The 12,435-nt window shown below is 40.7% G+C and overlaps 1 protein-coding gene across 4 annotated transcripts in view; it reads left to right on the top strand.

The window, feature by feature from the left end:
* Adam10 (ADAM metallopeptidase domain 10) overlaps positions 1–11,312 on the top strand; it is a 125,504-nt gene extending 114,192 nt beyond the window's left edge. For all 4 annotated transcript variants that reach the window (XM_004855733.3, XM_087198998.1, XM_087198999.1 and 1 more), the window contains 2 exons: positions 6,964–7,090; positions 9,088–11,312. In XM_004855733.3, coding sequence (XP_004855790.1) covers positions 6,964–7,090; positions 9,088–9,182 — 222 coding nt within the window. In that variant the 3' untranslated portion in view covers positions 9,183–11,312. The remainder of the gene's footprint in view (positions 1–6,963; positions 7,091–9,087) is intronic.
* Positions 11,313–12,435: the final 1,123 nt, after the last annotated feature.

The following is a 12,435-nucleotide window of genomic DNA, read 5'->3' as shown; positions in this document are numbered from 1 at the left end:
TGAATGCTCCGCAGAATACAAGATGCTGTCCGGTTGGGTGGTCAGATACATCTGAAAGACACTGCGTACCATAGTCCTCTCAGATTTGGGAGAAGATTGGGAGAAGTCCTGTAATACATACATTTCTCAACTTCACTTTCCCAATGTACCCAGCCCCAGAAACCTTTCTTCTTGTAAGGCTTCAAAACCCTAATGATCGAAGACATCATTTGGGGAAGCATTAAGATGAGAGTCCCCTTAGGGCTTAGACCAGTTAACTCACATCTCTTGGGATGGGGGATAAGTCGCTAATCCTGATGGAGAGCCAGGCTGAGAACCCCTCATTTAGAACGGATTTGCAGACTGTGGCCCATGGGGAAAGTCCAGTCCCCTACTTATTTTGGTATGGCTCCTAAGCTAAGAATAGTTTTAACATTTTCAGGTGGTTTAAACAAATTTTTGAAAAATCATCAAAATAATATTCTGTGAAAATGATGAGAAATTCAGATTTTTATGTTCATAGATAACATTTTACCAGAAAGTGGCTATACCCATTGATTTACATATTGTCTGTGGCTGCTTTGTCACTGTGAGCCATTGCAGTAGAGACTGTGTAGCCTCACAAAACCTGAAGTATTTGTCTGGGTTTAACAGGAAATACTGGCCAACCCCTGGTCTAGAGCAGTGATCTCAAAGGCTGGTCCCCTGACCACAGAGTGTGGTCATCATCTGGGAACTTGGAGAAATACAGATTCTCAGGCTCCACCCAAACCTACATTGGTGTACACTACAGTAACACGTGTTTTACTCTGTCGTCCTGGTGGATTGAAAATGGAAGATGGCTGCAGACCTCTAGAGTCCTTCATTGCCTGGTAAAATAGGTCATGTATCACTTCTGAAAATTTGACATCAAAGACACAGTGTTGTCATAGGGCTTAGCGTGTAGTAAGGGTGGGGTTCACACTTGCTAGATGAACAAAGCAGACTTCCTTAATGTTGTAGTTTCTATTGCATGTTAACTCTGAAGCTTTGGTGTTTTCCTGTGCCCCTCGCTGGTATTTTATCCTCCATGCCCAGACCGTACCTAAAGTAACCACATTTAGTAGCCAGTCTCTTTCTGCTAGGCAGATTGCTGATAATGAAGGGATTGGAAGGCCAGGAGAATAGTATTTTCTCAAAGTCCAGATTAGAGTGACTTCTGAGGGATAGAAAGGAAGCCTTCTGTGCCCTCTACCACAGTGTCTACTACCCTGCTATGTGTGACAGGTAAGAGGGTAGCACGCAGATGACATCCATTAAATGCTTACAAATGAGTGACAATTCTCCTTTGTTTCAGACTAACAGGTCCATAAATTGTGATCTTTTTTTCATTTTAATATTTATTTTGAGAGTGGGTCTTGCTAAATTGCCCAAACTGGCCTCAAACTCACAATCCTGCTCCCTCAGCCTCCCAGAATGTCAGGATTACAGATGTGTGTCAGCATGCCTGGCCTGTGATCTTTTAAGATAAAACACATACTTGTATTTACTGGCTAGTTGATGTATGACCTCAATTTCATAGTATATAAAAGATAAAACATGCCATTTAGCGCACTCTGATAATTCTCTTTTTAAAGAGAACATTATTAAAAACTAAAACTATCAAAGTTGACTGTACTTAAAAATACACCATTGTTTTAATTTTTCTTGCTGTTTTCTATCCACTGCCATCTTCCATTCCCCAGGCACTAAATTCTAAAAGATTGCTATCGTTGCCACTAAAATATTGTAGGTTTTGGGCTTCTAAGATATTGTAGTTACCTGGAAAATGTAGGAAGGCCAGGTCCTACTAGGAACTAAAAGTTTTCAAATGCTCAAATGATATATTTCAATAATATCTGTGGAGATAAGGTGCGTATTGTGTTGTCACCCCCTACCCCCACCCCAATACTGAGGTTCAAACCCAGGGCCTTATGTGTGCTAGGCAAATACATGTTCTACCATGAGCCTTTTAAAAAAGTATTATTATGAAACAAAGTCTTGCTGAATTGCTCAGGTTGGCCTGGAACTTCTGATTCTCCTGCCTCAGCCTCCCAAGGTAGTTGGGATTACATGCTGTGCCACCACATCTACCTGGGACTAGATACTTTTGATCTTTATTTTCTTTTTTTCTTTTGGTACCAGGGATCGAACTCGGGTCCTTGCGCTTGCGCAGCAGGCAGCGAAAGCACTGAGCTAAATCTCCGGCCCCTGATCTTTATTTTCAACAAGGTTTCAACTACAGTTAAAGCCAAGCTTTTTTGCTCCACTCTTTTTCTCTTACAGCTATACTGCTTACTTTGCTCTTTATTTCTGCTGTGTAGGTACTGAAAAACTAGCAGTATCACAAACAGTTTTTAGAGACTCTTTTGTAAGATCTGGGTCACGTTATTTATCTACAGTAGGCAAACGAGAAGTAAATGGACCATTAGCTAGTTTGAGGTCAATATTTGGAAAAATTACTCACCTGCAGTAACTGGTTTCACAGTTTTGTTTTGTCTTGTTTTGTTCTGTTTATACTAGGGATAAGATGGAAGGATATAGGTCAGGAAATTTACAGTCCAGTTAGAGATAGAGATACAGGCACATAGAAACATATTTTCAGTTTTGTACACTGTTTTCAGAGAGTAGGAGAGCCTGTGGACTGTGTGGCTTTGTCTTGGTGTGGTGCTAGGGATCGACATCAGGGCCACGCGCATGCCAGGCAAGCACTCTGCAAGAGGCCCCGCTCCAAGGAAACCCTCTTGGAGAAAGTGATGCCAGAGCTGAGCCCTCGGGACTAAAAGCAGGGGGTCCAGAGGTGTGCAGAGGAGAGGAGGGGGACATGGAGAAGTCCTAAGAGTATGAAGCTTACAAACTAGGATGTTCTTGTTACTGCTTTCTTTTGAAAAGTTTGATGGTTCTTATTTGACAGAGTAACATGTTCAGAAGTAAGCCTTCTTTTCACTCTGGATCCAGTCTTCCCGAGATGGATTATATACACTGAAGGAAAAGATCAAGGGCGTCGTATTGCATATATTTGACTGTACCTTGTTGTGTAACCAGGTTTTACTTCTGTTTTTGTTTTTTCTGTTTCTTACTTAATGTTGTATCTTGGAGATCTTAGGGAGGAACCTTTTGAGGAAGAGTTCTGATAAAGGAGCCACAGGGTCAGCTCTGTACTCCTCTTGTACTCCTTCTGTAGTCTTGCCACGGTTGGCCATTTGGAAGGTGGCTGTGAGCCAGGAAGAGTAGGAAGGCTTTGTGTTAGTGGTGGCAGTGTTAGGGGCAGAGGCATCTCCTCACAACATGAGCTGTTATCTCAGAGCTCTCAGGTCCTGGACTGTGTTCCAACTGATGCTGCCTCCCCAGAGGACATTTGGAAATGTGCAGAGGTTATCAGAGTAACAGAGGCATTTGAGAGATGGAACCAGGGATGCTAAATTTCCTGCATTGCTCAGAATGGTTCTGCTCAATTTTAACAGACTGGGGGGAGGAAGTCCTGTACTCTGGCGCTTGATAATAGCTGGTCTGTTATTTGAGGGTGAATAAAAACAAAAACAAAACAGGAGTCCATGGAAAATTTAAATAATCAGGAAAAGGGAATATCGTCTGAGATTACCAGGGAGAGTAGAGCACTGATATTATTTTATATGGGAACAAAATTTTATTTTATTCTAAATAATTTTATTCTAAGTCTGACAATCTCAGTAGGATACAAGAAGTGGCTTTTAAAAAGTAGTTTGCAAAAAAAAAAAAAAGTAGTTTGTAGGGCCAGGGATTTAGCTCAGTGGTGCCACTGCTCACCTTGCAAGTGCAAGGCTCTGAGTTTGATCCCCAGTACCAAAAAAAAAATAATTTGTAAACTTGGTGTTTTCCAGTCCAGGTTTAGCCCTGTTAACCTGTCCACACACACATTGTTTTTACAGATTTTAAATGAGTTAGCAGCAATTAAAAATACATTTCACGTAAAAATTGAGGTTTGTAGCTTCTCTTGAACAATCCAGTGTTTCAGCAGTAAGGTCACGATACCTGCCTGGTATGCATTTGAGTTGCAGTCAGTTCTTACAATTATGGGTGACAAGAGGGACAAACAGGAGCCACTTTTCGCAGATTGCAGAATCAAACTAAAGAGAAGGAGAGTGGCTGTGGGACTCCTAAACAGAAATCTAATCTGAGGATTGTGTAAGACTGCACTTAAGTGTAAATTGTTCTGTTTGCTTTTGGAATGAAAATACATCTCTCTCCTCTTTCCCTTCTCCATTCCTTCTCCTTTCTTCTTCTTCTTGTTTTTGGTACTGGGGATTGAACTTGGGACCTTGTGCTTGCAAGGCAAGCACCAGAACCACTGAGCTAAATCCCCGGCCCTCCTCCTTTATTGAGCAGTTCATTCTTGAAGACATTAGAGGAGGCCAAGCAAGGTAGGTGTCTCAGTCACTTTCTCTTGACTGACCCACCTCTTGAAGGGGGCAAGGTGTGTTTGGGCTCAGTCCTTGCGTGGTTGGCAGCATGGTCACATCCTGGTGGCCAGGAAGCAGAGAGTGAAGGGAGTAAAGGCAGGAGCTGGGAGGGAGATGCACCCTTCCGACCAGAACACCCTCCCCACCCCCCAGCAAGCCAGCTGTAGTGTCCTCTTGGCCCCCACTTGAGTGCATGGAGCTCTTGGGGATGTCTAGCTAGAATGGAAAGCACACCATAGGCGTCAGAGACTGAGGAGGTTGGGAGGGGTGGACTGGGGAGACTAACTGTACAGGGGGTCAGGGCCCAGGCAGGGGGAGCCCTCCCTGCCACCCTTGTTGTGGGGCAGCTGGCCTGGGATGTCAGCTGTGAGTGGAGTGAGGAGTGTCTGCATAGCAAGAGCAGGATGGAAAGGACGCAGGGCTCAGCAGAAAGATGCTGGGTCCAGGGCAGGGATGGGGCAGAAGAACAGGGTGACTCTGAGACTTGTGCCAGAAAGAAAGTGCTCAAGGAAGGAAGGGGACATGTCCAAAAAACATGATATCACAGCAGTGGGCTGGCCATATATAACCCACTGCACACAGTAGGAGTGAGCATATGAATGAATCGAGTTTGACGAAGAACAGGATATTTACATAGTTCCAAATTATGTCTTTACGAAATGCTCACTGATGCCAGAAGAGAAAAGGTCTCTCTGTGACACGGTTTGGCAGATAACATTTTGACCAGAGTTGAAAGCAGACTCATGAGTTGCCTGATAGGATGCAATGAGAAGAACCCCTCATTCTGTGATCTTCTTATCAAAGGATGCACAATCTGACTCTAATAATAAAGAAACAGCAGAGAAACTCAGTGGGGGGGGTCCCATTCCAGATAACCGCTGTGCAATCTTCCGAAGTGTCAAAGACAGACTGTGGCACCTTTCCAGACTGAGGGACATGGCAGCTGAGAAACAGCAGCTCACATAGCCTGCAACTCGAGCCCCATGGAATTGCGACAAACGGCAGAGTTTGTGTGGGTGCTGAGGTGGGGGGCTGAGTGGCAGCGCGGTGCCATCGCTAACTCCTGAGTTTGGTCTGTATTCTCGCTGTCTGTGAGGGCAGCTCACTCTCAGCCTCGCCAGGTGTTCAGAAGCTGTACTGTTCTTGCAACCTTTCTGTAACAGGGGAAGAATTTATACACACAGAAAAAGTGACTGGGGGTATTTTGTCACAATATACATTTTTGTATCTATGCGTCATCATTGCTGGGTAAACAGTACAGACAGAGGCAGTAGGCTGATTGTTTTAAGACTTTAGATCATAGAAAAATTTTTTCAATGAGAGTTTTACCAGAAATAATTAGCAGTAGCTGTGTATTATAACAATCTATGTTAAGCCAATGTGAAACTTCAGTTTTAAAGTTGTAAATGTTTTAGTTACAAAATGTTTATTAATGCATGCTGTCTTGAAATGGCTTGAATATTTGCAGTTGCAAAATGGAATTTATTAAGAATAGAAATAATAATTTTCTTATAAATAAGATTATTCTAATAGTAATTTTTGAAAAGTTTTTGTTTGGCTAATTGATTTATTTAATATGGTGTAAGTGAAGCTTTTGCTTCCTTCTCAGACTGGGTAAACTTCAGTGTGTATATCTTCCATTTTTCCTATTAAAAGGCATTTAACTATAAATGAATCAATGAGAAAAGATAAATATAAGGAACAGATATATAAGAATATTTCCATAACAGTAGTCTGGGTCTCAGATTCCTAGTGACCTAGGTAAAGAAAGGGGCGGGAGGTGTTGCTTAGTGTGGGGCGTGTAGCTGGTGCACAAGGCCCTGCGTCCCTTTGCCAGCAGCCTTCCTCCCCCGCAAACGAAAGAAAGAAGAAAAGGAGGAGCCCTCGAAAGAGAATTCTTCCAGGTGTGGTGGTGTACAAATGTAATCCTTGAACTACATACAGAAGTGAATTCAAGGCTAGCCTGAGCTATATAGCAAGATTCTGTCCCCAACACCAGAAAAAAAACAAAAAAAGGAGGGGGAGAGGATTCCAGTCTTAACTTTGATAATAAAATATTACAGGTTAAAGAGTATTTTCAAAATCTATCCATTAGTAGAATTTAAAGCAAGTTACATGCTTTCTAAGCCACAGGGAATATAAAAACAACGTACAGTCAGTAAGCATAAGAAACAAAAAACAAAGGAAATATTTAAACCAAAAAATACTCATGTGAGAAAACAGTGTAAACTATATGCGAGGTGACCCAGTTTTGCATGTGTGTTTGTTTGTGTGTATAACATTTAGTTTTATGTATAGAAAGAGACAGGAAGAGTGAATGGGTAAATCTCGGGGAGGTGAAGTTATGAATGATTTCTCTTGTCTCCTTTGAACTTTTTTATATTTAAACAGTTAATATATGTGTGCACACTATATATACATACACACACTCTCCAACCAACCAGTGTTCTTTATATATATCCTTTATGTATATTCTGTTCCATAGTTTGTATCCTAAACAATTCAGCAGGAAACTGTTTATTTGTAGGCGCATTGGTGGGCAGTGTTGCTCATGGGGATCGCCCTGATCATGCTGATGGCGGGGTTCATCAAGGTGTGCAGCGTCCACACTCCTAGCAGTAACCCAAAGTTGCCTCCTCCTAAACCACTTCCAGGTAAGGACGTCAGAGTAAAGCGTGTGTTCATGTAGCCTCAAACCATTTTGCAGATGACATTATCTGTGGGTCCATAGTAACCAATTTTATAGAACTTTCTCCTGTAGTATGGAATTACCAGATGTAAATGATTTAGTTGATGTTTAAGTTCTTCTTATCAGTGGATTCTAGCTAATGACTGCTGTTTTAATGCTAATCTTGCATGTCCAAAAACACATGAAACTAGAAACTTTGATTTTTGCTTGGTTTTTTGTTTTCTTGTTTTTGTTTTGTATTCTAACCTTCTTTTGTTTTTATTTTGGTAGTTAATGATACTTTTGAATGCTTGGTCTTCCTATTTTAATGGTTCTGTTAACTGTTTTTAATGTCCATGCACTTGAAATACTTCCTGGCAGGGTTGATTGAGTCCCCAGGGCTGAGACTTGGAGGATCCAGACACTGCTCTGCAGGAGCGTCTTGGGGAAGTGGCTTCAGCCTCCACAGAATCAGTCACGCAGTCTCCATCCCTGAACAGCTCCGCAGCACAGTCTCCCGCATTTACCTCTCCGGAGACACGGCTTTGGGGAGAGACCCTCTTTGGTTTTGCTCTGGGCCCTTGGAGGGTTGCAGGGGAGGAGACAACTGCTCCAGATTATTTAGTCCTCATCTGTCTAGTCCTCCTGTTTTCAAAGTAGTTGTGGCCTTTACACTGCCCTCCAGACCCTGTCCCTTGCAGTTCAGGGGTGTGGACTGAGGCAGGGTTCCCTCCTGCTTCTCAGAGGCCTTGCTGCAGCCTCATAGCCTAGTTCACAGTAGAGGTCTTTCCTCCTTCCTGTCTTCTCTCATTTGTTCCCTGGCTTTTGCCTGTTTGGAGGCAAGAGAGCCCAGAGGCCATGCCAGGCACAGTATTTTATGGGGCATCAGAGGAATTTGATTTTGATACCACTTTTCTTAAATTCACAATCATTAGTGTTCTGGAACTTATGTAACTTGGAAGGGATTTCCAAGGGCCACAGGATACTTTTTAGATACCTTGACCAATTTTGGTCTTCATTAGTGAAACAATTTACTTGTGTATTGATGTCATTTTTAGGAAATAGCACCTTTAAAAGCTAGCTATCTGTTGAACGCTTACAGAAGAGCTAAGCATTTTATGGGAGTGATCATCTCTTAACAGTCCTTAAGCGTTAGCTGCGATTCTTGTTACACAGAACAGGCCCCACGTTGCAGTGGCTGTCACCGGCTCAGATGTTGGTACCCTGGGTCTTCCTAGTGGGCTCTGAACTTGGAATCGATGATGCTTATCTAGATTTATCTGCTTCATATGGTGGCTGCCGTGCATCTGGTCTCAACTGAGATGTGCTGTTTATATAAATATGTACCAGGCTTTGAAAACTTGCTATTAAAACATGAAATATTTCAGTAGTACTTTAAATATTGAGTACATGTTGACATTGGTAATATTTTTACTATATTGGGTTAAGTGAAATAAATATTAAAATTATTTCATCTGTTTCTTTTATATTTTTTATGGTTACTAGGATTTTTGGGGGGGGGCACAGGGTCTCACTATGTAGTTCAGGCTGGTCTTAAACTCACTTTGTAGCCCAGGCTGGCCTCGACTCCTGACGATCCTCCTGCCTCAGCCTCCCAAGTGCTGGGATTACAGGCAAGCGCCATGACACACAGCAGTTACCAGAAAATTATAAGCTGTGTATTGCTGTTAGATAGTGCTAATCTGTAATCCTTCTTCTTGAAAGAACAGCCTTACTTTTAAAGATTACAAAGTTCATTGTGGACTGGGCGTGGTGCCACATGTCTATAATCCCAGAAGGCAGGTGGATTGCAAATATGAGCCCAGCCTGGGCATTTTAGTGACTTAGTGAGTCCCTGTCTCAAAATAAAATTTAAAAAGTGGCCGGGGATGTAGCTCAGTATGAGGACCTTGAGTTCATTCTCCAAGACCACCCAAAGAAAGAAGATTGACATGAACAGTTCGCTTCTGTTTTTGATGACAGGCACTTTAAAGAGGAGGAGACCTCCACAGCCCATTCAGCAGCCCCAGCGCCAGAGGCCGCGGGAGAGTTACCAGATGGGACACATGAGACGCTAACTGCAGCTTTGCCTTGGTTCTTCCTAGTGCCTACAGTGGGAAAACTTCACTCCAAAGAGAAACCTGTTAAGTCATCATCTCCAAACTAAACCCTCACAAATAATAGTTGAAGACAAAAATGGCAAGAGAGCATGTCCTCAGACCAAGTGGAATCACTTAAATTTTAAAGCCTGAAAATTCCAGTTGGGGGGGGGGGGTGGAAAGGAACCCAATTTTCTTATGGACAGATATTTTTAACCTAATGGCACAAAGTCTTAGAATACTATTATGTGCCCCGTGCTCCCTGTTCTTCGTTGCTGCATTTTCTTCACTTGCAGTCAAACTTGGCTCTGGATAAACTTTTATCAAAATTGAAATATATATATTTTTTTCAACTGCCAATCAAGGCGTGGAGGCTCGACCACCTCAGCATTGGAGACATCGCTTGCCAATGTACATACCTTGTTCCGTGCAGACATGTATTTCCTACGTGCACTGTACTCCTTTGTGCAATGGTAAACAAATTGCAATATGGATGTTTCTTTGTATTATAAAATTTCTCCGCTCTTAATGAAAAATTACTGTTTAATTGACATACTCAGGATAACAGAGAATGGTGGTATTCAGTGGTCCAGGATTCTGTAATGCTTTACACAGGCAGTTTTGAGATGAGAATCAATGTTCCTTTTTCTAATGACACAGTTGGTTCTTGGGTCATTTTTCCTTTATCCAATGGCTGCTGTGAGCACGAGGGACCTTGCTGAAGAACACGGCCATGCGTCATGCAGACTGGGCGCGAGCAGTGTTCTCCCGAGCTCTCTGTGGAAACGTGGTTTCTGCTTCCATAATTTAAACTTTCTGATCCAATTCCATTTTTTGAATTGATAGGTGAAATTTTACTCATGTTTTGGTAGGAATTATGTCAGTGAGATGATTCTTTTTATCTGTAGCTCACTTGTTTGTGTTTTCCATATATCTAAAATATGCTAATTATGTTTTTGTCTGGTATGGAAAAGAAAAGCTGTGTCTTTATCAAGGTATTTGAACTTTTTTCAGCATATCATCACTGATCATCGGTAACCACTAAGAATGAGTAATGTGCTCAGCTAGTAACTTAAAGTTGTAGATAGGCATCTGACATTTTTTGCCGTTAAATATTTTAACCACAGTGAACATGAAACAGCACAATGTCCCATTCCAAGTTTATTTTTTAAGCAGATGTAAATAATTGGCATTTTTAAAGAAAGAGAAAGCAAAATATTAACAGGCTTATTGCTATGCAGGAAATGGAAGGGGGCATTACAAAACAATTTAAGCTTGTGACATATTTATTGCTTCTGTTTTCCAACTGCATTACTTAAATTAGAAGTAAACAGCTATGATTTTCCTGGCTTCGTATAGGAGGCAAATTTAGGGAAAGTTGAAATGATTTCTGTGTTTTGGAATTTTTTTTTCCTTTTTTCTTAAGAGTATAAGGTTTACACAATCATTCTCATAATGTGACGCAAGCCAGCAAGGCCAAAAATGCTAGAGAAAATAATGGGATCTCTTCCTTGTAAACTTGTACAGTATGTGGTGACTTTTTCAAAATACAGCTTTTTGTACATGATTTAGAGACAAATTTTGTACATGAATCCCCAGATAGACTATAAATAATTCTAAAACAAGTAGGTAGAGATGTAAGAAATTGCTTTTAAATCATTTCAATGCCTTTGTTTTTGGACTGTGCAAAGGTTGGAAGTGGGTTTGCCTTTCTACAATGGTGACTTTTATTCTGCAAGAGTTCTTAGTAACTTCTTGAGCGTGGTAGACTTTGGAACATGTAAATTTTTTGCTTGTAATGTTATCCTGTGGTAGGGTTTTGGCAGGTGTACACTGCCTTATTTTATTTTGAGTCTAAGTTAAATGTTTTCTGAAAAGATACGTGCACTGAACTCTTTCCACTGCAAATCGAGATGTGGTAAAAATGAAAAGATCAAGACAAATGAGAGCTAATACTACTGTCAGTTTAATGTCCACTGTGTTTTATACAGTATCTTTTTTTTGTTCACTTTGGAAATTTTTACTAAAAATTGCAAAAAATAAAGTATTGTGCAAAGATGTAAGGTTTTTTGAAACTTGAAATGCATTAATAAATAGACTTGAAATCAACTAGACGATTCTATACTCTTTGAGCTCTGAAAACTATTCAAAGACACTTTTTCCCACGAGGCAGCTTTTCTTTACTACACGAGAGAGGTTGTTAAGCAGGAAGAGGATCGTCTCTTCCTACACAAGTGTAGTTATTTTTATATTTTAGTTTGGAGTTTGTGAAGAAAATTTCCAGTTATCTTTGTATTTACACACAGTGAACATTTTTAAAAAGCACTCAACTAATCTCAGCTGCTTTTCACTGTTTCTAATCAATACTCATTGCTTGTCTTGGAAGAAGAGCTGAATCATATTGGAAAATTGTGTTTTTATTTATATGTATTTTTCAGAGGTTTGAATACTAAGTACCCCATTTGTTTTGAAGTTCTAGTTTAATGATAAGCATATTTTAAAATTTTGAGCCAACATTTTCCTCTTTTGTCAGATTCATCACATGTAAAGAATTGGCATTGTAGTGTTACCTAGAAAAGGAATTGTGAGCCTGGAATACTTCTCTGCATGGAGTCATCTACCCCAGATTCTTTTTCTTTTTTTAAGTTGAAACTGTTATAAATGAGTAATAGCTGTTAAATAAGTAAATATGCAATACATCTACAGTAGAGGTACTGTATTTTGTTAGTCTAGGACCATCAAAATAAATACTATGCTTAGTTATCCATGAAACTATCATTATTTGTTAATTCAGATAATTACAAATTTGTTATTTTTATTTATAATTGCTTAAATTCTATTTGGAATTTTATTTGGGGGCTCTTTCCAAAATTCAGGTACCAATTTGCAAAATCAACAATAAAACTGGCTGTGGAGCTGGGTGTGGTGGCTCATGCTCAGAATGCCAGCACTCTGGGAGGGTTACAGGAGGGTTACAAGTTCAAGTCCAGCCTGGGCACCGTAGTGAGACCCTGTCTCAAAATTTTAAAAAAAAGGGCTGGGAATGTATCTTGGTTTGAAGGCCCTAAGTTTAATGCCCATACTGCAAAACAGTTTCTGGACTCAGTATTCTGCATGGTGTCAGATGATGTCATGCAGTTTGGGGTACTTATTTAAGTTGTAGGTTCAGTCTTGTTTTGTTTTTATTTTTGTTTTTGGTACCGGGGATCGAACTCTGGTCCTTGCGCTTGCA

Source organism: Heterocephalus glaber, unplaced genomic scaffold (genome assembly GCF_053883595.1).
Source record: "Heterocephalus glaber isolate CG9 unplaced genomic scaffold, H.glaber_assembly_v1.0 deba00001689, whole genome shotgun sequence".
NCBI lineage: Eukaryota > Metazoa > Chordata > Mammalia > Rodentia > Bathyergidae > Heterocephalus > Heterocephalus glaber.
Note: the sequence above shows the minus strand (reverse complement) of the source record. Positions and strands in the feature narration are given on the sequence as shown.